This window comes from Spodoptera frugiperda, chromosome 31, assembly GCF_023101765.2.
Source record: "Spodoptera frugiperda isolate SF20-4 chromosome 31, AGI-APGP_CSIRO_Sfru_2.0, whole genome shotgun sequence".
In the NCBI taxonomy this organism is placed as follows: domain Eukaryota; kingdom Metazoa; phylum Arthropoda; class Insecta; order Lepidoptera; family Noctuidae; genus Spodoptera; species Spodoptera frugiperda.
Window position 1 is genome coordinate 9,548,405 of NC_064242.1, and position 27,843 is coordinate 9,576,247.

The 27,843-nt window shown below is 35.0% G+C and overlaps 4 protein-coding genes across 4 annotated transcripts; all 4 read right to left on the bottom strand.

Moving 5' to 3' along the window:
* Positions 1-964: 964 nt before the first annotated feature.
* On the bottom strand, positions 965-7,898 carry LOC118276515 (protein takeout-like). Its single transcript, XM_035594871.2, has 5 exons — positions 7,778-7,898; positions 6,664-6,883; positions 6,100-6,233; positions 4,038-4,196; positions 965-1,243 (listed from the first exon to the last, which is right to left on the bottom strand). The coding sequence occupies exons 1-5, from the start codon at positions 7,836-7,838 to the stop codon at positions 1,092-1,094; spliced, it is 726 nt and encodes a 241-aa protein (XP_035450764.2). The 5' UTR covers positions 7,839-7,898; the 3' UTR covers positions 965-1,091.
* A 5,074-nt stretch (positions 7,899-12,972) lies between these two features.
* On the bottom strand, positions 12,973-16,323 carry LOC118276493 (uncharacterized). The gene is made up of 5 exons (XM_035594836.2): positions 16,223-16,323; positions 15,715-15,928; positions 15,114-15,253; positions 14,101-14,262; positions 12,973-13,163 (listed from the first exon to the last, which is right to left on the bottom strand). The coding sequence occupies exons 1-5, from the start codon at positions 16,272-16,274 to the stop codon at positions 13,024-13,026; spliced, it is 708 nt and encodes a 235-aa protein (XP_035450729.2). The 5' UTR covers positions 16,275-16,323; the 3' UTR covers positions 12,973-13,023.
* A 720-nt stretch (positions 16,324-17,043) lies between these two features.
* Positions 17,044-20,443, bottom strand: LOC118276335 (uncharacterized). Its single transcript, XM_035594606.2, has 5 exons — positions 20,169-20,443; positions 19,463-19,682; positions 18,737-18,873; positions 18,074-18,229; positions 17,044-17,398 (listed from the first exon to the last, which is right to left on the bottom strand). Exons 1-5 carry the CDS (start codon positions 20,221-20,223, stop codon positions 17,259-17,261), a joined length of 708 nt encoding a protein of 235 aa, XP_035450499.1. The 5' UTR covers positions 20,224-20,443; the 3' UTR covers positions 17,044-17,258.
* Positions 20,444-22,660: 2,217 nt separating this feature from the next.
* LOC118275992 (uncharacterized) lies at positions 22,661-27,626 on the bottom strand. Its single transcript, XM_035594118.2, has 5 exons — positions 27,497-27,626; positions 26,607-26,817; positions 26,033-26,166; positions 23,172-23,336; positions 22,661-22,849 (listed from the first exon to the last, which is right to left on the bottom strand). Exons 1-5 carry the CDS (start codon positions 27,549-27,551, stop codon positions 22,698-22,700), a joined length of 717 nt encoding a protein of 238 aa, XP_035450011.2. The 5' UTR covers positions 27,552-27,626; the 3' UTR covers positions 22,661-22,697.
* Between the last annotated feature and the right edge of the window lie 217 nt (positions 27,627-27,843).

Sequence of the window (27,843 nt, forward strand, 5' to 3'; positions counted from 1 at the left end):
ACACGAGCTGGAACGGTTTTTAGTCAGTAAGAGTCTGACACTCAGGCCTCCCCCCGAAGGGAGAAGAATTTGGATGATTTTCCCCTCTCAAAAAATATTATATTATTGTCTATGGATTATTATCCTACTTATTTTCTTCTGTAGATCCACTCTTTGAATCTTAATTATTATAATACAAAACGTCCACTACTGTATATAGGCCTTCTTTAATCCTGTAGCTCTATACTACCTACCTAGCAAGTTTGCCGGAGTCCGGAGTAGGAACGGGGTGGTTTTTAGTCAGTAAGAGTCTGACACTCTCTCTCGCACCCTAGGCGGGAGAAGTCATTGGATGATTTTCTCCTCACAAAAAGGTGCTACATATGTATATTGTATGTACATACAAAAATCTATAATAGAATGCACCCCCGACATAGTATACAATTCTCATGTAGAGCAACGTTTTAAAGCTAAATACAAAAGTTAAAGTACGTATTGTTATAACTAAAAAATCAGTTCGCAAGTCGTGTTCCACTCGTTGCATTTGTCATTCATTAATGACATGTCACACGATGATGATTTAAACCTATAATTAGTATAAAAGTGGCGTATTATTAAAATTACTTGTTATTAAAGACATCTAAGTGTTATTAAAAAGCAGTAAGTTGAAGATATAATTATTTTAATAATAGTGTAGGGTTTTGTTGTACATGGAAGGCGTTTGTTCTAGTTTATAAAAATAAATAATATTTTTATTTATGACAGTATTATTCATGGTAAGCGGATACACAGGTACAGAAAATAATTTCTATTTTTTAAATGGTTACAAAAAAAATATCGATTGAACCGGCGTGTGCCAGAACGCAGATCCACGCAAGACACAATATGTTTTCTATTGTGTTTTATATACGGCATACGAGAGGTTAGGAAAAATGTGGAGGATTCCTATGTATCAATTTTGGTAGTAAGTAGGAGTAAAAATACATAGTTTGTAACATTTTTATTACTTTTTGTACAGCAATAGGTTTTAGGCCACTTTTTTGTACACCGTAAATACCTAAATATCTTATTCAATATAGATTTATAAAAAAAAAATAGTTTAATTAAATGCACTATTCCTCTATAATTTGATTCAGTGGAACATGTTTCAAGACTTTGTTTATATTCTTGACTATCTTTCCATAGTTAGCGCCGAACACCGGACCTTGGAGCACCTTGGCCACTGGACCCCAATTTTCATTTACAAATTTAAGAACGTCTTTCGCTGAAAACATAAAAAAAATATGTTAAATAAGTCAACTATTGTCGTCAAAACACCTACAATACATTATTTTAAAATAGAATCTTAAAAAAACGTATTATAAAATTAATTATGTTATGTGCTTCATAACATCAACAGACGTCGCCGCAGGTACAGAAGGAGATGGCGGGACGAACTTAACACCTACGACAAGGATTGGCTGCAGAAAGCTCTGCACAGAGATGAGTGGACGGGGGTTAGGAAGGCCTTTGCCGTGCATTGGAACAACTATAGATAAAATAAAAATAAAGAAATGCGCATCATGCCAAAGAAAATTAAACTACATTTACATCAAACGTAATTAAACTAGATTTATAAAGAAAAGGTAAAAGTTTGGAAATAAGTAGGTACACTCCGGGTTTTAAATATTTTATTGAACTTCAAAGATTCGTAGTACCTAGTTGGTGCTCAGTAATTTCTGTTTACTCCCACGGGTCAAAGGCGTGGGTTGATTTACCTATTTATTTTGAAAAAAACTAAATCCATTATATTTATTCAAAACATTATTCATATCTAAATGTTTAGGAAGGAACAGAATAAAGTAAGCCATGAAAACTTAAGTCATAAACATTCTTAAGGTCCATTAAGCAAAAGAATTATTTATGTATGCTGAGACAGTGAGTCTGTGCGTTTGATTTATGGACAAAAGTAAGGAAATTGAAAAAGTAAAAGTAGTAGGGGTTTTGAATAAAGGCACTAACATTTTTCTACGTAATAAAATTTTGGACGTTTCTTTTCCGTTCAGTTTTATTTCGGAAATCTATAGTCAGTTAGAATATTTACTGATTTTGACTTGTTATGGAGGAAAAAATATGTTGTTGTATTTATCGAAATTGCTCGAGTAACAAAAACTGCAGACAAAACTTTACTAAAATATTTTTTACTGTATATTATAGAGGAAAAATGTGTGTCTCTATAGACTCTGGAACGCTTTTGTTTTACCAGTCTATAATAATAATAATAAATAACCTTTATTGTACACCTTTACATAAATTCAGCATAAGTTAACATCTATAATAATTATATAATAATTTATAATCAGTCTATGTATAGTATAAAAACACATATTTCAACTGAATCAGAAAAACACAAACAAAATACGAAAGAAACCCCAACGTCTGGAAGCCATTAATAATAATTGTTACACAAACAATTCAAACAAAAGTTAATTCTAATAATAAAAGTCACAGAAAAGTTTTCGTTTCAGTATATTACACTTCAGTTAATCCAATTTATTGCCACCAAACTGAACGCTACCCGTAGTATATTATTAGAAAAGCCACAGGATCTTTGGCATGGCCCAGTTAACGAAAACCGCTGACCCAAATAATGTAGGGGCTCAGTTTAAGTTAAGGTAAGTGGCAATTAACTAGCAAGAACAAAATGCTTTGCTAATCACCAAATGATGGATGATTAGCTACCCGTATCAAGTGAGATGTTTATTTTAGGAGAAAACAGGAATTATTTGGATGAAGAGGAAAATTTTGCAAATCTTTGAAGTGGAAAATTCCATCGTAATTGATTAAACTAATAATTTATTATGAATTACATTAATCTTCTACTATGAGTAAATCATACTCAATGCTGTTGGAATAGTATGATTTAATATCCTTGATTGTTATATAAAAAAATCTTTTTTAATATTATTTCCGCAAAAAAGAAAAATAATAACAGAACGTAATATATTATGACAATTTTGTAAACTTTTCTAAAATGTCTAAAACTGGACCAGACCAAGATTTTAATGCATTCAAGTTACAGCCTCTATTTTCCGAAAGGTCAGCCTTCCCACCCTAAGTAAATATGTACCATACCATGCGCCATGTTGTTAGCACCATGAAATATGAGACGAGTTTGCCGTTAGTTAGAAACTAACGAAGTACTTCAGCCGAAGCTTTGGATTTTGCTTACCTGTTACTATGGACGAGTAAAAATAATGGGTTTTAGTACGATTTTGTTATGTATCGTGATAGTAAGTTTTGAGCAAAAATGTTTGTTCCATATTTGGTGACTTTGAAGAAAAAGGTTTAAAACCAGCTTGTTGCCGTATTGATTTAAATGATTAAAATTAATTCAATTTTTTTCTATGTATACATTCTTTGAACATAATTATAATTATATATATAATTATCAGATACAAAACGTCCACTCCTAAATGTAGGCCTGCTTTAACCCTGGAGCTGTGGACTACCTAGAAAGTTTTCCGGGGCTCCGGCTCAAAGAGCAGGCGTAGGAACGGGGTAGTTTGTTAATCAGTCCCGCATGACAGTCTCGCGTCACACAAGGCGGCAGAAGACATTAGATGATCCCCCCCCTCTCCCCTATGTCCTTAACGACTTCCAGATCGACTGATAAGCGAGGCACCGGACATACCCGCAAGGTGGACAGAAAACTTCGTAGAGGTCGCAGTGAACCACTAGATGCACGAAGGTCACCAATACTTGAGATCATTCGACAATATTCTAGTTTCTTACTAGTCAAATTCAATACTTTTTTCGAAACGTCAAAAACGATATTTTTTATGAACTTTGAATATGAAATACTCTATTCTGACGTTATTAGATTTTACCTCAAATAGCAGACTTAATTCTAGAAATTTTGCTAGAAAAAATCGAAAATTAAGTAGTTCATCAAATTTATTAATGAGAGTGTGATTATTTTTGAATATTTTATTGTATTGATAAGTTGTAATAATTTATTTTTGACCGAGGATACTACCCAATTATGGAAGTTCTATTTAAAGTACGTCGAAACTTACCCAGTTGTGGTTGTTTACCACCAAACAGATTTTGGAGATCAGTAGTCATTCCTTCAGTCAATTCACCATCAGCTTTAAAATACTTAATCGATATGTGTTTCATTCCATTGTTGTCTTGTTGTATCATTATATCAGTTTCAACTTGCATGTCATAGCCTTCTGTAATTTGATATTTAATAATTGTTTAGTATAAGATAATTGTATGAGATTACTAGTTTTATTTTACATTGTCTAAGTAATTAATGTTATGTTTGGTTTTCCCCAAAGGATTATTAATGGGTTATTTTAATGCGTACTGTTTTTAGTACCAATGGTACTTGTTATCGTAATAAATTAATTTAAAAATATAATCATAGATTTGCTTTGTGTGTATTCCATCCACTAATCTATTCCAAACGGAACCATCTTCTTAATCTACCAGGACGCTTTCCTTACTCTTGAATTCAATGTCAATTTCAATGCAATTTTAATCCAATAAAATCTCAATAACTTATTAAATGACAAAACTATAATAGTACGAAATATAAAGCTAAACCTAAAAATGGTATTGACCATTTAGTTCATTCAATATCTACGCAATACGGATGCAATGACCACTAGTATTGCAATTAAAGAGTTCAAAATTTCATAATATCATTGTGAACCGATCGGATGGATTCAAGAGTACTTAAGTCCACAGGTCTTGTGCTTTCATGGCCGCGGGAACGCGCCACCTCCAGGTGGGCCCCAAATAACGGCAGGAGGGGTTACCATCGGCGTCGAGACGACGATGAAGTACCTAGGACTCGTCCTCGACAGTCGATGGAACTTCGTGGAGCATTTGCGACGTTTGGCTCCTAAGTTGGAACGGACGGGGGCTGCGCTTAAGCGGCTCCTGCCCAACCTCGGGGGCCAAATGCCTCCTGCCGGAGGTTGTATGCGGGGGTCGTGCGGTCCATGGCCCTCTACGGCGCCCCTGTGTGGGCGCCGAACCTGATGCGGCGGCCAACTCGGACGCTGCTCACGTCCCAGAGGGTCATGGCCATCCGAGTGATCCGTGGATATCGCACGATCTCCGGGGAGGCGGCGAACCTCCTTGCCGGATTACCGCCGTGGGATTTGGAGGCGAAAGTGCTCGCGCGCGTCTTTAGTCTGCGCGCCGACGCGCGTCGCCGGGGCGAAACTCCGCTGCCGCGCCAGATTAGTGCGTGGCGGGACGAGCTCCGGCGCGATCTCATGGCGGATTGGCAGCAACGACTGTCGCAACCGAGGGCTGGGCTCGCTGTCATTGCAGCGGTAAGTCCCCTCTTTGAGGAGTGGCTAGAGAGGCGCCATGGCGTCCTCACCTACCGCCTGACGCAGGTGCTTACCGGACATGGGAGTTTCGGTAGGTTCCTGTTTTTGATTGGGCGGGAGGAAACGCCCGGGTGTCATCACTGCGAAGACCGCCCGGAGGACACGGTGGAACACACGGTTGCGGTCTGCCCTGCGTGGGCTGAGCACCGCCGTGCCCTCAGGGAAGTGATCGGCGACGGCGACCTCTCGCGTCCGGCTTTGGTTCAGACCATGGTGCGGAGCGAGGGGGACTGGGATGCCGTCTCCTCCTTCTGCGAAGCAGTTATGCTAGCTAAGGAGGAGGCGGGACGCGTGAGGGAACGATCTTCCTCACGCCCTAGCCGACGCGAAAGACACTCCGGGCGTCGGGGATCGCGTGACGATCTCCGGCCACCGTAAGTGCGGGTCTGCGGACGACGAGCAAGGGTAGCTCGCCGCCCGACCAGAACCAGACCCGTGCGTGCGGCGCGTTGCGTTCCGCGCGCGCCTCAAAGAGCCATCAGACCACCACAGATGGGGCCTAGTAGGGCTGATGCTTAATCCGGAGCTGCGGACTACCTAGCGGGTTTACCGGGGCTCCGGCTCGACAAGCAGGAGTAGGAACGGGGTGGTTTTTAGTCAGTAAGAGTCTGACACTCCCTCTCGCTTTGCCCTGGCGAGAGAAGTCATTGGATGATTTTCCCCCTGAAAAAAAAAAAAAAAAAAAAAGTCCACAGGTCTTCTTTAAAATACATTAAAAAAAACTTACTGCATACAATTTTGTAGTCTCCATGTCCTTCTATTGGCATTACTATAAGTGTACCACTTATATTGTATACCCCATACATAACAAGAACTGGACATAGAACACGGAAATTGAGTTCGCGTTTTTCCAAATCTAGCCTGAAATTTAAAGATTAGACAATTATTAAGTTTTATATAATTAGTAATAAAATAATAATTTACATGGTTTTCCAAATTTTCTTCAAACATCAATAAAAAAAAAACTTAGTAATATTGAAATCTATATACGAAACAATGAATAACGTATGCAATTTTATTACCCAAACTTTATAAAAGCATGACAAACTTAATATTATAAATGTGAAACTATGTTTGGATGTTTGTCTATCAATTACGCTGAAATTACTGAACGGATTTTTATGATTTTTTTTTAAGATACTTTTCAACCTAGTTAATAATATTTTTTACAGGTTTATTTAGGCCCTACGACTAGAGGATGCACATATTCTAGCAGAAGGCAGCAAGGGGCTGTTCATGATGATGATGATATATTAACTTTGAGAGTAATACAACAAAAAGATATACGTACTTTGTATTAACCACTTCACATTTTGAGAATCCTTCTACGGTACTGTTGTATAGTTGGTACTCAATGACACTTAATTGTCCATCTATCTCCTTATGATGCATAGGGTCTACCGATTTTATGCCTAAATCTTGATCTCCTTTTATAGATTTTTGAAATATAGTGTTTATATTACCATTTAGACAAGTGACATCGGTCTTTTTACATTGTTGAAAGGTTGGAGCTGGAATGAAAGAAATTTATGAAATTATAAAAAGAACTGCCTCGTTGCCCGAGTGGTCGTAAGTGCGACTGACCCGTGCAAGGGGTCTCGGGTTAAATACCTAGGTCGGGCAAAGTATTGCTAGGCTATTTTCGGTTTTTCGAAAATTTCTCAGTAGTAGCACGGAGTCTGGAAATGTGCCTGGCATGATATGCCAATAGGCTCACCCCCTATTACATAGGACTTACAGTATAAATTGTGAAAAGTGGGTGTACATTATACAATATACAGTGCCATAATGTGCACTTCTGCCTACCCCTTTGGGGATAAAAGGCGCGACGGTATATAAAATATAAAAAAATAGTAGCTCAGTTTTAATGGCGTTGTTCTATATTTACTTTTAATTACTTTTCTTGGTAATCTGATAGTATTCTTGTAATAAAAAAGGTTATCCCACGCTGTGATTTTCTTCTGTTCACATACTCAGGCATCTCAACCGAACCCGGAATTACAATTAGTTGTTCAAGCAATAATAATTATTCTATGTGGAAATGTAATACACGACATGTTGTTGGTCCGTCTTTAATTGATGATGGCTTTTCAATATCGTTTTTAATGCAAATATGGGACTCTACATATATGGGCTGTATCTACACATTTGATAATGATAGGCTCGTTTCTCAAATACAATTAGTACCTATTGTAGTAATCATATTTATTTTCTATTTTAACTTTAAGGTACATAAAAACAATTAATGGCCGACATTATTCTACTTATCACCTAGAATTAAATAAAAAAATAATACTTATATACATATCATCTTATATTATTTTAGAACTACCTAGTATAGAAACATTTGTTAAAATACAGACAAATGCCACAAAAATATTAAAATCTTAAATCGAATTACTTACTTGGAACAGATTGCACACTAATAAAGACAGAAAATATAATTGCAATTATTATGTGAAACATGATGTTGGCCTCTCTTCAAGGTGTTCTAAATAAAATCAACTAAATAATACATAAAATGTATTTATAGTCCATTGAAATGTTACAATTTGAGGGCCGAATAATGCATTTTTTAGAGGACGCAATTTTATTTTTTGATCATGTTGGGGGGGTCAATAGAAGCTTAACTTGAAGTTTGTGGGGTCGCCACCCTTGTCCCCCGGCCGCCATCTTGGAAAAAGGGATGGAAACACTTTTTTTGCTATATCTCGGAAACTATGCATCGTAATAAAATTTTTAAAATCATAATTTGTAGAAAATTATTTTGCCTACAAATATGTTTATATAACTTTTTGCCCTAAATTAACAATTAAAGAAGTTATAAGTAAAAAAGTGAATTTTTTTTAATAACATTTTCTCTTTTGCTCTATAACTTTTTTTAAACATTTTATAAATAAATGACTTCAGACCAATCTTGTAGAATATTTTTCGAGTAGAATTTTTCCCTACAACTGTTTTCAATTTCATTCATTAGAAACTCAGTTACAGCGCTCCGAAGCTAACCGGGTTCGTCAAATTCAGTCAAATTAGTCCAGTCAAATAAGCTTAAATTAGGTAAGAATCTTGGAATGCGAGATGACCAGCTGTAATTTTGTAAATACTTGTATATTGAACCCCTAAAACTCGTCTCAAAACCATGGTATATATGGTAGGGTGTAAGCAACTCTTAAAATTCAGGGTCAAAGGTCCCAAAAATCGTTCTTTTGCGGTTTTTTGGAAATAACTCGTTTCCTATGGGTTTTTGGTATTTGTATTCATTATCAATATTGTAGAATACAAAATTCTCTACAACTTTTGTCTAATTTTTTTTTTATATATAGTGTTCCGCTGTTGAGTTAGAGGGCGGAGAACGCACGGTCAGTTTTCCACTTTGGAAGCGTCTATCTTTCAAACAATTGAATTTGACGAAAAATGGTTTTAGAAACTATAACGTCTTTTTTAATGTCCTATCCATAACCAACCATCACGGATAGGTTAGCTGAAAAAAAAAAATGTCTGATGTGATGCAGTGACCGCGCGTTCTCCGCCCTCTATCTCGAAAACGGTTCACCGTATAAAAAAAAACTTAGTGAAATTTGTAGACAATTTTGTATTCTACAATATTGATAATGAATACAAATACCAAAAACCCATAGGAAATGAGATATTTCCAAAAAATCGCAAAAAAACGATTTTTGTGGCCTTTGACCCTGAATTTTATGAGTTACTTACACCCTACCATATGTAGGTTTTGAGACAAGTTTTAGGGGGTCAATATACAAGTATATACAAAATTACAGCTGGTCATCTCGCATTCCAAGATTCTTACCTAATTTAAGCTTATTTGACTGGACTAATTTGACTGAATTTGACGAACCCGGTTAACTTTGGAGCGCTGTAACTGAGTTTCTAATGAATGAAATTGAAAACAGTTGTAGGGAAAAATTTTTCTCGAAAAATATTCTACAAGATTGGTCTGAAGCCATTTATTTATAAAATGTAAAAAAAAGTTATAGAGCAAAAGAGAAAATTTTATTAAAAAAAATTCACTTTTTTACTTATAACTTCTTTAATTGTTAATTTAGGGCAAAAAGTTATATAAACATATTTGTAGGCAAAATAATTTTCTACAAATTATGATTTTAAAAATTTTATTACGATGCATAGTTTCCGAGATATAGCAAAAAAAGTGTTTTCATCCCTTTTTCCAAGATGGCGGCCGAGGGACAAGGGTGGCGACCCCACAAACTTCAAGTTAAGCTTCTATTGACCCCCTACATCATCAAAAAATAAAATTGCGTCCTCTAAAAAATGTAAAGCTCATGTAACATTTCAATGGACTATTATATGCGTAAAACAAAACCAAGGAACCGTATAGAAACTAGTTGAACAAAGTAATTATTTATCTGAAAAAAAAAAATAGTATATGCGTAAATCTATTTCTGGTTCTGTAGTTTTATTTAGTGATTTTGGTATATTTTAAGAACAAATATCGAAAAAAGAACTAAGGTATCCTATCCTTTTTCCTTAATGATATTATCAGAGATATTGTAAAAATCTTCTTTTTTAAAAGAGTAACGATGGAGTTTCTTGCTCGTTCTTCTCCATTCGAAGCTACACTTTGGAAGGAGCGCCTAGCTTCACTGACAGACAGACTGACGGACAATTCAATTTGACGTTTCAAAAGTGCCTTATTCAGGATTAATTGAAATAAATGCTTTGACTTTGACTTTGAATGGTTTGTGAGATCGACACTGAGTCATAACCAAATTTCGCAGAACTGGAACTAAAACTAACACTTAATAGACAAACCAAATTCTGTTGTTAGTCAATATTATGGCTCATAATTATAATATTTACATTTAATTAATGAATAAATACATGAGATACATCATTGTGTTTTGGAGTTAATGCCTGATTAACTCCCTATATAACATATATTAATAAAATTAAAGATATATTTTAAATTAAATTATTTAAGGTATAGGTTGAAGTTTGTATATTATAATTAGTAAATAGTATCTATTTATAACAAAACTAAAATTTAAAGGTATACAAAAAAATATTTACTATTTATAGAGCATCAAATAATTCATCCGCATGGACGTCACTAGGGAACGTGCCCAGAAGGCTAGCTAGTAATATTGCCACGTTGTATGGGAATACTTATCCTCAGACAGACCTATTTTTGTCTCAATATGTCAAATGTCATTACTACCTTCATATCATTATGTATTTAGATTGAGTAGGTCTCAATCTCAATGCACAATGCAGAGAGGCTGACAACATACACAACAATTTTATTATATATAATCAGGCTAAAATTTTGGTTCAAAAAGGAACACTAAATGTACCAAACAAAGCATACAATAGTGACGTATGTTGAATTGTATCGTTAATTAATTATTAAATAAAAGGCGACTGATAATAAAATGCCATATAATTATATAGTTTAAATATTTAATTTTATGCAACACTGATATATAGTCGAGATATTATAATTAATATTCTTTACTATTTTATTTTTTATTTAAATACGTCAACAATCCAGAAATAAACAAGTTATGACTTAATTTTCACGTGGTTTATTATTATCATAATACTAGATTCTACCCGCGGCTTCGTTTACGTTGCCTATGTAATCTTACAGACCATAATCTATTCATGTTGCACATTTCATCTTCATCGCTTTAGACGTTTTGACGTGATTGAGTAACAAACATACACACAAACGGACAAATATTTGCATTTATAATGTAGATACTAGTAGTATAACTACACTACCGCTCAAAAGTATTTGGCCACCTGCACTTTCGTCATAATCACCAACAATACTTGATTTAAAAAACCAGTTTATTACGTTTTATGTTTGTATTTGACTGTAAAATACTTAATTACATTAAAATTTGGTGAACCGCTTATTATTATTTGCAAACTCTGGCCATACTACCAAGTTAGTGTTATTGTCGGAATTTCTTCGAAATTTCTATTGGTTGTTATTTTCGTTTAAGTTGTTTTTTTCACAAACTAATAAGTCAAAAACGTGGAATAACTATTAGAAATTGCATTACCCACGCTAATTGATGTCATTTGACTAGAAAACACGCTCTTTACGTCAACATTTAAAGTCTAGTAAAATTTCTTTGTCATTCGCTGCTAAGTTTGTTTTTTTTTGTAAGAAAATGGTTAAAACTAAGGAACATTCCGAACAGACTAGAGGCATAATTATCGGCCTTCATAAATCCGGTAAAAGTAACCGTGAGATTTCAAGATTACAGAAGATTCCGAGACAAACTGTGGACTACATTGTTAAAAAATTTGCATCTGAAGGAACAATTTGCAACAGTATTCGTCCAGGTAGACCAAGAGCCACCACTTCGAGTGAAGATTTGAACATTGTTGTCAAAAGCAAACGTAATAGACGTTTAACTGCACCAGAAATAGCAGCACAATTCAATTTAGGACGTGATAAACCAGTGAGTGTATCCACGATTAAAAGACGACTTCTTGACGCAGGGCTTAAAGGATGTGTAGCGGTCTCAAAACCACTTCTTAAAGCTATTAATAAAAAGAAGAGACTTCATTGGGCTAGAGAACACAAGAATTGGACAGCAGCAGATTGGGAGAAGGTTCTCTGGACGGATGAATCGAAATTCGATATTTTTGGATCCAAGCGAAGAGTTTTCGTACGCCGGCAGTCTAACGAAAGAGTGATTGACGCTTGTACTGTGGCTTCAGTTAAACACGGCGGAGGGTCTGTGATGGTTTGGGGCTGTTTTGGTGGCTCTGCCGTTGGGGATCTTGTGCGGATACAGGGAATCTTAAAAAAAGAAGGTTACAAAAGCATACTAGAAAATAGTGCTGTACCTTCAGGAATCCGTTTAATTGGTCCAGGATTTGTATTTCAGCAGGATAATGATCCTAAGCACACGTCGAAACTCTGTGCAGAGTTTTTAAAAGGACAGGAACAACAAAATGTCTTGAAACTCATGACATGGCCGCCGCAGTCTCCAGATCTCAATCCTATCGAGCTCTTGTGGGATCAGTTAGATAGACAAGTGCGGAAATGTTGTCCTACATCTCAGGAAGACCTATGGAGAAAGTTGCAAGAGGAATGGCAGAAGATAACCAAGACAACACTGGAGAAACTAATAGCGAGGATGCCGAAGCTTTGTGAAGCCGTAATTAAAAACAAAGGTGGACATATAGATGAGTCTAAAATTTAAGAAAAATATTATGTTTTATGCCTAAAATAATCTAAATAAATAGTTAAAAATATTACTAAGCAGTTTCATTTATTCAAACTTTCACAAGATGTATTTTATAGGGTGGCTAAATACTTTTGAGCGGTAGTGTATATAATAAGATAAGTAAAACTTTAGGGCCGTGGGGTCCAAGAGCACATCTCCTTTACAAAGATATTGTAAAGAGGATGGTTGATATTTCAGGTGACTTAACGGCTGGCTACTACCGTGATCTGCTGCCAGTCTTTTGAGCACCCTACCTAGCGACTCCGATGAGGATTACTTTTTCAACGTTTATTTTTATTTCTTTTTAATTTCTTGTTAGAAAGATTGATCTGAGTTGGTTAAAGAAGTTAAATTTTTTAGTTACGAAATAAATAAAACAAAATATGTATTTTGGCACGAAGTTCAGTGGACAAAACCATTTATCGAACATATTTATAGTGTAAGTCCTCAATAGGTGTGTGTTTGTGGAAATCCTTTAGATTTTGTATGTATTTGTTCAGGAAGACATCCATCACAACATCCCGGGTCATTTCTTCTATTATTCTTACACGGCCACTACCTGAAAATGAAATAAAATAAAAATAATTTGTAACTGATGTGCTCAAAGTCTGAGGGTGATCCATATACAAGTGAGCCTTGCCATACACTGAGCAAACATCGAAAAATACTTATTAATTTTGAAATTTTCTGAGATTAGGAAGCAGCGGATTGTGTCGACACTCAAATATAAACTATATCATCAAACCAACTTAATACAAACACAAATCAAAATCCTTTAAAAATAATCTGCCTAAAACTGATTTATTGACATGATCAGCATTGGTCTACATTGAAATATTAATGCTATAAATAAATATACGACTGTGCAAAAACAGCCATACTATGCATGTTGATGGAATAATTAATGTAGTTTTTATTTCTTTTTACGCCTACAATATATTCCATGTCAAAAAACTTGTTTGCGCAGTTCTGTGTAATTTCCTAACGCTGTTGCCTTCTCACTACTTAGTATAACTTACAAGCTAGAGATGGCGTTGTTCTCAAATATGTGCCCCAAGAACAATGTGGATTGTTTGATCTTTAAATATTTTTAATTATTTGTATTTTTTTTATTGAATACTGTCATGTTGATGTATCGGTACGCCGGTAAGGGTAGGCAGAGGTGCATACTACGGCACGTAATGCCACTTTTCATCATTTGTCTTATAAGTACCATGTAATATTATCATGTTATAATAATATTTTATTAATTTCATTGGAAATAATAGGTACCCTGATAGCATACAGTGAGTTTGCCTTTTCCTCTATATGAAGACTACAACTTTTTGTCACGATTGAACCACTAAAAAAAGAAAGTACCTACTTTTTCACCCAATTACTTCTCCCGCCACGGGTGAGGTGAAAGGGTGTGCCAGACTTTTACTGACTATCACCCCGTTCCTACTCCAGCTTTTCGAGCCGGAGCTCCGATAAACCCGGTAAAGGGTAGTACTTACATCTGTCATGTTGGTTAAAAGTCAAGTCAGTGTACTCAGGATCTCTAACACTCCCATTCTTCAGATCAGGGACTACTTTGTGTTCCAGTATATTCACGTGCTCCTTTCCTTCATCGTCTTTTACTTTCTCATGTTTTCCACTTATAGATATGTCATAGTTCTCTGGAATAAAAATTTGATAAGAATTAAACCCACGACCAAAGCCTCACAGAAATCAGACGTGAAACAACGCTTAACGCATGACTTTTGTTGCGTGTGTGAGTTACCGGAGTTCCTAATTTCCGGTTTTCCAACAAACCATAGATTCCTAAGTCCCAAAAGACTGATAACGCAATCGTAATGCTTCTGGTGTTTCAGGTGTCCATAGACGGCGGCAATTGCTTACCATCAGGGGGTCTTCTCCGGTTCTCGAATCTGAAGTTTCGTTTAATCTTCGGCCGTAGGCTTTATTGATTTACTAATAGAATTACTTGAAATTACGTTTTATTTTTAATTTCATTTCTAATTTAATTTCTATCTTCTGTTTATTTATCTTCACTACATTCGTTCATTTTTATTCACGAAAGTTCGCAATTAATAGAATTGTAGTATGCAATCTGCGAAGTTTCGGACGAAACTTCGTTTTTCGTTGAATTAGAGTAGGCCCGCAAGTGATCTGAAGTCTGTTCGTTTACAAGCTTATATCATAAAAAGTAGATTTTTAGTCAGAGGTATTTAAGTAAGTCCTCAGTGCCTAAAGTAATTTGGAAAAGTGCTAACACGCATGTTTACTACGAAGATGGCTAGATTCCGAGTCCCATTTATATTATTCTTTATTTTTTAATTTGATCAATAAATTCTTGTTACCTGTATTTGAGTTCTAAGGCCAAATATTAGCTAAATGTCACATTATTTTTTTAAGTACTTTTGTCTCTACGTCGCTACAAAAACTATAATGCCAAACTCGTTACCTATTAAACGTTCATATTTAGATTTTTTAAGGTGCGAACAAATATTTTGAATTGGGTGCATACCGTAAACAATTTTACATTGTCCCCTGCCTTCAACTGGAACGGAGTCTATGACGCCATTGAGCTCATACCGCGCTTGTAGAGTGAGAACTGGACAGGTTATTGCATAGTCGAAATACGTGTATGAATCGACTCGTTTATTGCTGAAAAAATATAAAAGAGATGTTCAAATTATTGTGTTACTAATTAATGTATCTATATTATGTGGTATTTTAGTTTGAATGATTTTATTTTGGTTTTAGTTGACTAAAGCAAGAACCAGAACCGTGGCAGTTGTATTTAGGTATATAAAATGAACGGTGATATTTATATTCTAATTATTTTGTAGTCCCGATATCTTTAATGAATAAAAACAAACACAGTTTAATTATTACTAGCTTCTATCAGCGGCTTTTGCCTTCCTGTGGGATAAAAAGTATTCTACCAACCAACCTTGTCTCTATATTAAATTTCATCGAAATATGTTCTGTAGTTTCAGTGTGATTAGCGGACAAACATTCAAACAAACAAACTTGAACATTTATAATATTAGTGTGACTTCATAATTGACAAAGAAGAAAAGGTTACAGAGAAGAAGAATAACTTAAAAAAAAATCCTACTTACTTCAATTTAACAAATTCGCAGTCCTTAAAGCCAATAATAGAAGCGTTGTACAGACCATATCTGAGGGTTGGCAGGTCGGTAACAATGGCGTCGATGTGAAGAGGATCAGAAGTCTCTACGTCATCTCCTCCAGCCACAAATCTTGGGTAAACCCTCTCAATAACAGCATTTATGAGGCATTCATCGTCATTGTAGCAAAATTGCTTTTGTAGACCTGAAATGTGATATTAATTCTTAAATGACATAAGATTTAAGTGTGGGAGAGAGAGAGAAATCTTAAATAACATAAGATAGATAATTTAATTGCAATTGTTTGATAAAAACAGAAAACTCTAATATACACAATTTACGTTTTACTGGTAATTTTTGGCATTTTGGTAGTCATTTTTTGGTAGTCAGTCTGAAGATGATGATTGATGACTGATTTATCATATAGCCATCATAATTTTTAATGATTTTTGTAAATTTTTGGTTGTAGTTTAATGGAAATAATACTAAAGGTACTTACATAATCCGTCTTTAAAACACAACAAAATAAAGACTAACAACAATGTGAACATTTTGGCTTTAACTCTCAGAAAATAATGACCATTGTTGTATGAGATTTTAGTATTTATAAAATATAAACGTGCATGATATGGTGGATATAGGTAACAATTTAAGATAATTCTCGCTTCCTAATTAATGTTTGGACCTCGAAAATCTTGAACTCGTTTAACTTCCTAAAATACCAGCAACTAGGAATTTAACATAATATGAAATATTTTGTTGTTACAGAAAATGCTGTGTAGCCTACACGTTGCAACGATCAAGTAATCCTGGATATTACAAATAACATAAAAATTGTGTTATTTCATAATGAAAATGTTTGTAAGAAAAAATGGATTTTTAGTCAATGGGTCATTTGGTTTTTTTAGGGCTATTTACTTAACAAAACTACATTATATAGATCTCTGATGCACAAAGTCAATAACTTTTTAAGAACAACAATTGATCTAATTGCCATAATATACTGGGCACAATTCCAGACTCTGTGCAATTACTGAAAAAAATTCGAAAAGCCGCCAAAAGCCCATTAATACTTTGCTGGACCCTGGAATCGGACACGAGACCTCTTGCCCGGCAGTCGTACTTGTGACCACTCGTCCAACGGGGCAGTAAAAGACATTAATGAAGCAAGTTTATTAAAATTAAAAATTATTTAAGTAATACTTAAATAATTTTTATTTTAGTAATACTTAAATAATTTTTATTTTAGTAATACTTAAATTATTTAAGTAATACTTAAATAATTTTTTTAGGACTGGTTTAAAAAAAAGACACAAAATATCAAATATTTCTTCGAGAATTGGCATTTATTTAGATTTTTATTACAATAGGCATGAAAATTAAAAAAAATCGTAGTTTTATAACAATAAAAAAAAATAATGTTTAATTTTTGCACGTTTTGATCATTATTTGCATAAAAGATAATTTAAATGATACATTATAAGTATTAATTTAATGCTATGTCGAGGTTATATTTTTTCCTCAAAATTCATTCATCAGAGAACGTATCTAAAATGTTTTTCTTCTATGGGCACAATTCGCTGGAAATCCTTAAGGTTGCTGACGTATTTGTTTAGAAATGTCGTCATAACAATATCTCGTGTCTGCTTCTCTAATAATTGTCCAAAATAATCACCTGAAAATAGAATATTAAACTTAATTATTTATTCAAAGTACCCATGTGGCATTAGTACAACCATTACAATCTAGATAAAATAGCCAAGTTTTATTGATTTACAACTATTAGAAGGGCGTGTAATTAAGATTCTCAGATTTTATTACAAAGTCAAAGTCAAATCATTTATTCCAATTAAACCATAAATCAGTACCTTTGGAATGTCAACAAATAAATATATAATAGTATGTCACTGAAGCTAGATGCTCGTTCACTCGCTCGTCGTAAAGTGTAGCTTCAAATGGAGAAGAACGAGCAAGAAACTGCATACTCCTCAATATAATATGAATAGTTTGGTACAACTTGATCTCATAAAAGTATATATATTAAAAATAAAGACTCTACTCTGTTGAACCACTTTTCCACCTGGCCAAGGATAATTTAAGAAGTACAGTGGTATAAGAAGAATAAAAGTAAGCATTTTGTTATTTATATATCAGTAAAAGAAACATGCATAATTTCACAGCTTTAGCCTTTAGGGTTGCTAGATCGTAAGCAGTCGACGCCGCCCATGGATACCCCCAACGCCAGAAGAGCTATAATTGCGAAGCCCGGCTTTTGGGGTTAGGAATTTGAGAATTATAGATTTATTGTACTATGTATTAAAGGTAAAATAATTGCGTCTTAGTAACTTACCCATATCAGTGGGATGAGTATAGAGATTGCGATACTTGACAGTTGATATTGCATTCTGATCCAGTTCTAAAGCATGTGTCAGTAAATGGAAATGTAGTTTCCCATCATTCCCCTTAATTCTTTCATATTTCCCACTAATGTTTACGTTGTAAATATCTGCAATAACACACATTTTATTTTTATTTTAAATCATCATATGTTCGAATAATATAAAATAGGCGTTGTAGCTATACTTTATTTTCATCCTTTTTTCATTCTACACTTCACTACAATCTTTCGAGATATGTTAGTGTAAGAGACATCGCACTCAGTAACGGCACGGACACGGCACTGCTACGGTATACCGCGTTTAGCTTTGGAAATATGTATTGTTTGGCTACAAAAAGCTGTAAGCGCGCTGTCAGCGCACCGACCGTAAGCTTACAGCCGTTTTGAATTGCCGTTATGAAATATATCATACTACATAAGATTTAATGTTCAAATTTAAATGACATCTTCTTTGATGGCTTGGAGCGGTCCCGTTAAAGTGTGAAATGATCATATTATGCTAATAAAAATTTTAATCACATTTTACTAATTGCTTTAGAGCTATTGAAAGGAAGTATTCAATTATGTCTTGTCTCATCTGACTTCACACTTCTTTTACTCTTCAGTTATACGTACCGAATGCAATTTCACAGAAATCTTTTCCTTCTCCTTGGATCCTGTCAATAGTTCCTTTCACTTCATAACCCGATCTGATAGTCAAGTTTGGACACTCTAGATCATAAGTTACTGTAGATACTTCATCATGGGCCAATCTGAAATAAAAGAAATAAAATTTTAACAACAGATTAAATGAGTACAGAGTACTATGTCAAATACCTAAGTTGAGTTCCAATCTTAGGATATCAGATTGATTTCAATACTCACTTCTTCAGAAATTCTTATTTATCAGTGGTAGCACGGAGTCTAGAATTGTGTCTAGTAAATGGCAAGAAGCTCACCCCCTATTACATGGGACTAATAACACAAATGTTGAAAGTAGGTGTACATTGTATAACCGCATTACGTGCCGTAATGTGCATCTCTGCCTACTCTTCGGGGATAAAAGGCGTTACTTATACATATAAATCCAATATAATATAGAATTTGTAATATTAATCTTAACTTATCATAAAATCAGTTCTATATTGCGACTGCACTGTTGTGTTGGTGCGGTGGCTGGGCAACTGGCTGCCGCGCAACGGGTAGCGGGTTCGATTCCCGCACGGAGCAACTCTTTGTGTGATCCACAGATTGTTGTTTCGGGTCTGGGTGTCATGTGCATGTGAACTTGTATGTTTGTAAACGGACCCACGACACAGGAAAATATACTAATGTGGAGCAACTTTAAAAAAATATATTTACCTTAACTTCATAAAATTACATTTACTCATTCCTGATAATATGGGCTTATAAAGAATGTATTTAAAATTAGCTCTATTAATTTCAATTTTGTCCATAATATACAGAGGGTCTGAAGACTCCACTCCATCTATACCTCTCACAAACTTCTTGTATACATGTTCCTTTATTGATTTCGTTAGGCATTCATTGTCTGTAGGTCCACAGAATTGTTTCTTCAACGCTGAAAAGGGTATTTATAAATAGTAAGTATAATAATAACTTTGTCATCAAAAACTATAATTACTTGGAAATAGAAAATATTTTCGGCATCAATGGAATTTAAGGCTCAATTTACACCGCAGTGGAAGGAAATGAAAGCGAAACTGTACATAGCATAATGAACTTTATATCGATTAAATACGAGCCAAAAACAAAAATTAATGCGCGTCTTCCGCAGAGTCCACGGAAGAAACGTATCGTCTGTGTAATTCACGCGCAAACGGCCATTCTGAAGAGTAAAAGATAGTAAAGATGCAGATGAAAAAATGGAATGTCCTCATTCATTTTTGGGACTACACAGGTTCCATTCCGCGGAGTTGTAAATTGAGCCTAAAAGAGTATGATTTTTTATTTTAACTTTTGAAAACATTTTTTTTTTGTAACAAAATACTGTAGTTCTAAGATTAAAGACTATGAAACAGAAAATAATATTAGTCAAAGTACTTACCATAGGCATTGTGAAAATAAAACAAGGCGATTAAAAAACGTATAGTCCACCACATGATTAAGGATCCAATGGCAAAGTGTGTCTATAAGATACTGCTAACAACCTTTATAGATTAGGCGTTACCGCAAATTAAGCATTAAAATATTAATTTCTCACACATTTATCAAAACTGGCAATTAAAGGCTTATTCAAATCACCTTAATTATCCCCGTGCATGTGTTGTATTTCATAATGTGTAATGACGGTCTGTAGATACTATCAATTATGAATCAAAGACAAGTCTTTCAGCGGTCCTCATAGTAATTCTTGATTTCATAACATTAGACAAGGATGTACGGACAACATCGAAATTAATTAAATTGAATTATTTGCTTGTAATAGAAACGATAATTTTTTTATTTTAACAAGTTACTAGCTTATGTTACCAATTGTGTGCACGGTAGAAACTTTTTCCGTCCTTTTATTATTACTTTTGAAGGCGGAAGATCAGGCAATGAATTCTCCCACCTTTGATGAGGTGAAACTGTTACTAACTGCAGACCACCCCGTTCCTACTTCTGCTTTGATCCCGAACCCGGGCAACCCGTTAGGTTATTCGCAGCTCCGGAAAAATCTTTAATTTGTCTACGCTCTTCTTCCGTCCTTTCCCATTCTTGAGGGGAATTTCCGGAAACACTCAATATTTTATTTACCCTTGAAAGAGAATTAATCATTACAAGTAACTGCCATTATTTCAATGGCTTATAAGGTCCACCTTAGCCGTTTTATAACGTAAGATAAATAAAACTTTAAAACTAATTTTCAATAAACTATGCACGTTTAATAAACTTCAGCCTCATTTTGAAATTGGTTAATGTACTAAAACTTACTTCTAAATACCAAACGCTTTACTGAAAACTGCATCACAACAGTTTAGTCAATCGCGAGATATTCGCGGACAAACATACATACAGGTCAAAATAAGAACCTGCTTCTTTTTATTTTTGAGTCGGTCAAAAAGGTTATAACACTCACACAGAAGTAACGATCATTTGAATTGCTAACGAATTATCACATTAATTTTTTTTTTACTATGTGAATTAAAAGATTTTTGTATGATACCATTTTTATGTATGAAAGAATTAGCTTAGGTACTTAATTTAATTTGAAAATTATGAAGTTTTAAAAATTATTGTACAAGATAATTCTATTCAATAAAATGAAAAAATCAACGTCACGCCTTTTATCCACGAAGGGGTAGGCAGAGGTGCTCATTACGATACGTAATGCCGCTATACAATGTACACCCACTTTTCACCATTTATGTTAGAAGTCCCATATAATAGGGGGTGAGCCTATTGCCATAAACTGGACACAATTCCAGACTCCGTGCTACTACTGAGAAACTTTCGGAAAATCGAAAAAAGCCCAGTAATACTTTGCCCGACCCGGGAATGGAACCCGAGACCCCTTGTACGGCAGTCGCACTTGTAGCTACTCGACCAACGAGGCAGTCAATAAAATGAGTTATTCGTAATTCGCGGGAAGGAATCTTGCGCATGCACGTAGTGTGGCACCTTCCTATTTTACTTACTTTTGCTACCATGAACTCACTTGAACATGAAACTGACGTATTTATAAACAGTTTTTATTTTTTAAATCACAGTCAGCATAGGGCCCGGGTTTTTTTTGGTATAGGGTGTTATCAAAATTCTAAACACACTCGCCTCTTATTATAAAATCGATTAATATTAGATTCTATTAAAATATGATATTACAGAAATATAATTCCAAATTTTTTATGCACACTGTCCTAGACGGTAAAAGTACTTCTGTGTTAAAGTGTAAAAGAAAGTATCCTGTTCTAAGAAAAATGTTTAGTCTTTCTCAGTTAACTAAGTAGTGATGTTTTTAAAACTATAACATTGTACAATTCTTGCCATAATAGGGTAGATGGAAGTGTGGGAGAGCCCTGCTTCGGCATGAATGGGCCGGCTTGACTTCACAGAAAACCGACGTCAAACAACGCTTGCATTGTGAATGTGAGATTAGCGGAGAACCAATTACCACCCTTCCCAATCTTCCCAATCCCTGATTCCCTAACAACCCTAAAATTTCTTACCCCCAAAAGGCCGGCAATGTACTTGTTACGGTTCTGGTGTTTCAGTCATTCAGGAAGTTAGCTCCCACTCCTTAAATTTGATTCGTTTTATGTAGGTACATATTGTTTTCTATAAGAAAATATAAAAAAAGAAAAATAATAAATACGTGTCCAATATTTTTTATTACCTAACTGACGGACTAAATACCATGAATTTCAAAAATACCTATTTATGATTTAATTGGAATAAATGATTTGACTTTAACTTTGAATACCTTTATAATTTTCTTATCTCGTCGTCTTCTCATTGAGTTATAATAACGTAGACATAATATTAGTAGCGTAGTGAGTACGTTCTACATCTAATAATATGAAAATGAATCACTAAATGTAATGAATAAAACTATCTTACGACATTTCTTTGTTTATTCGCATAAATCGGTCAAACATTAAACGTACTTGTAATACAATTCGTCCACAGGCCGCGCTACATGAAAATCTCGAATATTTTCCATCAATTTGTCTATGAAAGCCTTTACAAGCGGTTCTCGAGTGACTTCTTCGAATCTGGCAAAATATTTCTCCCTCAACGCTGGATTACCTAGAAATAAAATTCTCTTAGTAGTTCCATGTTGCTAAGATAGATGGCGCTAACCACAAACCAGGTTAAACACTTTTTGGTGCGACTGATTTGAAAAAAGACAGCTTATCGAATGTGGTTTTATACCTTAAAAATTAATAAAACCTGATTTCACAAAGGTAGTCACTAACATAAAGAGATTTTCTAGGATTAATAACATAACTGACGTAGCTGTTTCATGCATTTTTTATGTACACCTTTGATCTGCCAATTGAAAAAGAATAGCTGAAATGTTAAGTGAAACATAAAACAAAACAACCAAAAGGAAAATAAAATCCCTTACATTTCACACATCTGCCACTTTCGCTAAATATCAAGTTACTGTATTCGTATGAGCTGTTTCCTCGCAGGTCTAATTGCATTGTGTGGTCTAAAATGCGATAATGATCCTTATTGTCTGGGAATTTTTCTTTTCTTTGATGTACTAAGATATGGATGTAGATTTCCTCTGTAAAATGAAAAAAAAACTCTTTATTTTAGATTTGTAAACTATATAGCTTTAAGTTAGTTTTAATGGAACCTAAACAAAAGAATAAAAATATATTGGTTAAAATTGTTTTGTAACTCAGTTCTTATATACATTCAGTCACTCTAGTCGGCTTTTGTTTAAAGACCCAAGGAAGTTTCCAAACTAAAAACCATTTGGGTAACTGGAAAAGCAATGTAGTTTTTTTTAGTGAGGACAGTCATCAATTTTCTTCTCCCGTCTTGGGAGAGGCGAGTGGAAGTGTGAGACTCTTGCTGACTAAAAAACACCCCGTTCATACTCCTGCTTTTCAAACCGGGCCCCGGTAACCGCTCCAGAAACAATGTAGTTAATAACTATTTTAGTCATTGTACTTAAGTAACTAGAAATCAATTGCTCATTTTGAGCTTTTTTATACATAAAGTCAAAATTATTTATTTCAAATAGACCAGGAAGGCACTTTTGAACGTCAAAACGAATATTAATAACGACAGTCTGTCGGTCAGTCCTCTAATACAATTATTCTAGTAATATTAGATACGTTGTTATTTTATGCTGAATTTATGTAAAGGTGTACAATAAAGGTTATTATTATGTCTGTTCTTTACATAATCTCGGGACCACAGGGTCCCGGACCTTTGGAAGGCGTACGAGGGGCCGAAGCCAACTCGCAGAGGCCCGTTGAACAATTTTGATCTAAATGTAATGGGACATCAGCCGGCGATTATCCCTGTATGCACTATGGAAGTACACCAAAGGACAATCCCCGGTTGATGCAGGACTATTGCGAGATATGGTAAAAGGAAATGATAGGGATATGGGTGTGGGTGGCTGTGCAATAGTTAACCGGTTAACTATGGGGACTATGGCCCCTGCCCCTGACCAATATTGAAAAATACGGATAAACAGGCAGGGGGTGACTCGCAAACTCAATAGTGGGCCCCCGGAAACGGCCGCTAGCATGTAGCGACAAGGGAAGCAACATCCGTTGAGCTGCTTGAGGAAGGGGGCATCCCACGGCTATCAGAGCAATCCCGGAAGTACGGTCAAGACCCCTACCAGCATCTTACTGGGATACGTCCTTCCCCCAAGTGGAGCTGAAGGCAACTCCACTCTTGCGAATCTCCACTCAAACCAGCCGATTAAGGCAAGAGTGAGGTAGGAGAGGCCACTCCGGATAGTCACGAGTACCAACCGGAGTTAAAAAGTAGGGCCTCTCCCGGGAGTCAGGTCCGTGGGGTCGCCACTGCCCAACAGCTCGCCACAAGCTGCCTTGCGGACTTATTATTATTATTAGATACTATTTTTTAGATTCTATCTTTGTTTTAATATACAGGGTGACTTTGAATTCGACGTATTCCTCTCGGGAGGTGATAATACAACTAATTTCCTACAAAATTAGCCCTGAGGTCCTTGGGCGGAAAGTGGCTAGTTTCTGAGATATTCAACATTTTTGGTTTTGGTAAAAAAATCCCGAATTGATTACAAAAACAGCAATAAATAAAAAAATACTGGTTGGATTTTAGTAGTTTTAGTTTTAATCAGTTGCCAATAAATCAGTTATCATTTATAAATACTAATAATGGCAGAAATATCATTCGTTTTAAAATAGCAAGTAATTTCTTATCAAATTTTGTTTTGTGTCACTATTTTGGTCGATAGAAAATTGGATTTATTTCAAAAAAAATATATGACACTAAGCGTACAAACTATTAGAAAAACTTCCTTGGTTTATTAGCTACCCAGAAACATAAAATTATTTATAACATTCTCAAAAATAAATGAATTAATTGATGATAAGTAGAGTGTAAAGAGAAAAGGGCAATTTCAAAAACATCTTAATTTGCAAAATTTTGTTCAAAGTGACTTCCCCTATGACAAATACATGCCCGAACACGCTTCCTTATCTCTATGACGGTCACTCTTGGACTGAATATGCGTCTTATTTAGTCATTATCTTCAAATATGTTTTGGAGAAGAATTTCGATACACGGCCTACATATTTCATCTGTATAAACAAGGGAGTTCATGTAAAACTCAACCGGCGTTAGGTTCTGGTCATTGTGCATGCCATGTAGTCATGTAGTGGGACCGCCCTGTCAATACAACGCCTGATATCCGATGTATCCAACCACTGCCGCACAGTAGTTACAGCATGTAACAAAATACCCATATATATCAAGAAGCACTGAAGAATAGTTTGAATAGAATCTCTACACAAAGTTTCAGCTTAAAATACGTTTAAAAAAAAATTGGTACACAATACTTGGTGTCGCATGGTTCTTGATTTTAAAATACACAAAATTGTGTCACAACACTACAGGGATCACTCACTAATATTATGAAACATTTCTTCTGTCAATCTGATCGCCTAGTACCTTTCTACCTAATTTTGAATCACGCGGCGGCGCGATTTGAAAAAATCATAACTTGGTACCATGTATACATGAGCTTAAAAATCCCTTCCCGTATCGTTTGTTATGTTGTCTAGAAGCCGTGCAATTGATATGTATACCCCCTTTTTGTTACACGTTGTATATATTATTACAAAGACAGAAATTGCAGTATCTAATATTACTAGAATATTTTCTGTCATTTCTCTAGGTATCATTTAAAATCTCCTTTCTACCGTATAAATGTAAATATGTATGCAATGCGACTATATGAAATATACTCACCGTAAGTGATTTTAAATGTCCCCTTTCCTCTAACAGATACTGCATCGACTTTGCCATCGACTTCATATTCAGATTGTAGAATCAGTCGAGGACAGCATGGTTCATATTCAAACTTACATTCTTTCATGAGTTTTCTGTAAAGAAAATAAAAATATAGTATTTCGCCTTTTATTTTTTAAAACATCTTGTTAGCACACCCATAGTTTGCAAATAAAGAATTTGAATTTGAATTTTATGTATTCCTTGCTTAGGTACAGATTTCTGATACTTAAGTACGGATCGATAACTTAGAAAAAATGAGAATATAGATTTTTTTATACATTTTGGAAACGTTCTTAATCAAAGTAGTTTAAGAACAATGCTATAAGTATGTGCGACCAAAAGCCAAAAAGTATTTGTTCATATTATTAAAGCACTACCACAATTTATTCAATGGATAAACTGCGGATTGGTTGGTTTATTCGAGCCGGCCAATCAGAGCGCAAAATGCGCTCTCGTTTCGATTTCTTTACCAAGGGTATTGAGCTGGTCTGGATAATTGTTAAATTGTAAGATTAACATAAAATTATCATACTTGAATGTTATGGTACAGTCTTTTACACCAGACATAGAAGCGTTCAGGAGCGAATACTTCAAATCAGGCAGGACTATCTCGAACCGAGGCAGATGTATTGGCTCTGAAGGTTCGACACCAGGGATCCCTTCTATGATCTTTGGGAAGACCCTTTCATTCACTGCATTTGACAGGCAAAGGTCATCATCAGAATCACAGAAGATTTTTCGACCTGAAAAGAAAATCAAACTTGATATTAGGAGCATTCAAAGTATATTAATAACATTATACATTACAATAGAAGTACTGAAGATGAAACAACAATGTTAGAACTTTTTTATACAACTTTGAGAAGTACCTATGTGATTTTATAGCCTTTTAAAACAAATAGAAGACACGTAGTGGTTAAAGCTAACACGTAGACTAATAAGTTTGTGGTTGACCAGTTTAATATATCTACAGGTCTATAATATGCATCTGTCAAGAGCGAGGGTGCTTTTCCACCAGATATGTGCTATATAGCTATGCTAATAAGTTGTAATAGCAAAACTGTGAAATTATGTGACCGTCGCCACTGATACTAAGCTATGTAGCAGTGCGAGAAAGATGCGCAGCTTGAGTACGTGATGTATCGATTATAGGGAAGCCATAGCACGCATCTTTCCATATAATAACGGACTCAGCTAGAGTCTGTTTCCACCTAAGCCTAAGCTTGCTAGCCACCTAAGCTATGTGTACCCATGAATATGATTGGTGGAACCCAAACCTATCCACAGCAACGCTGCTACGTTGATACGTTACATGGCACATGTCTAGTGAAAAAGCACCTAAGCCTTATAAAGTATGATTTATTCTGTGCCACACATAAAATATGTATGCGTGTTTTTTATTAGTTGAAATAATGAACTTACAAAATGAATTTTGTACACAAATTATAGTAATTATGCACAATTTTAATGCTAACATCTTGATGTGGTAGCTTGATTGGCACACCACAGACTGAAGTATTAGCTGGTTGTATATGAATATATGTTCTATATGAACGGGACCCAAAACTTAAGGCGTGGTCTTCATAATGTGTGAATGATATAAAACCAAATTATTGCAATGTTACCTAGCTTATAAGAATGATTCAACGAGCGACCGTTTTGAGGCTCCAAAGTATTCAAAATTATTTGAAGTAAAGTGGTTTAACTTTGTTTTCTGAGTCGTGTTCCTGCTTATGATATGAATAAAAAAAAAAACTATAGATATACAA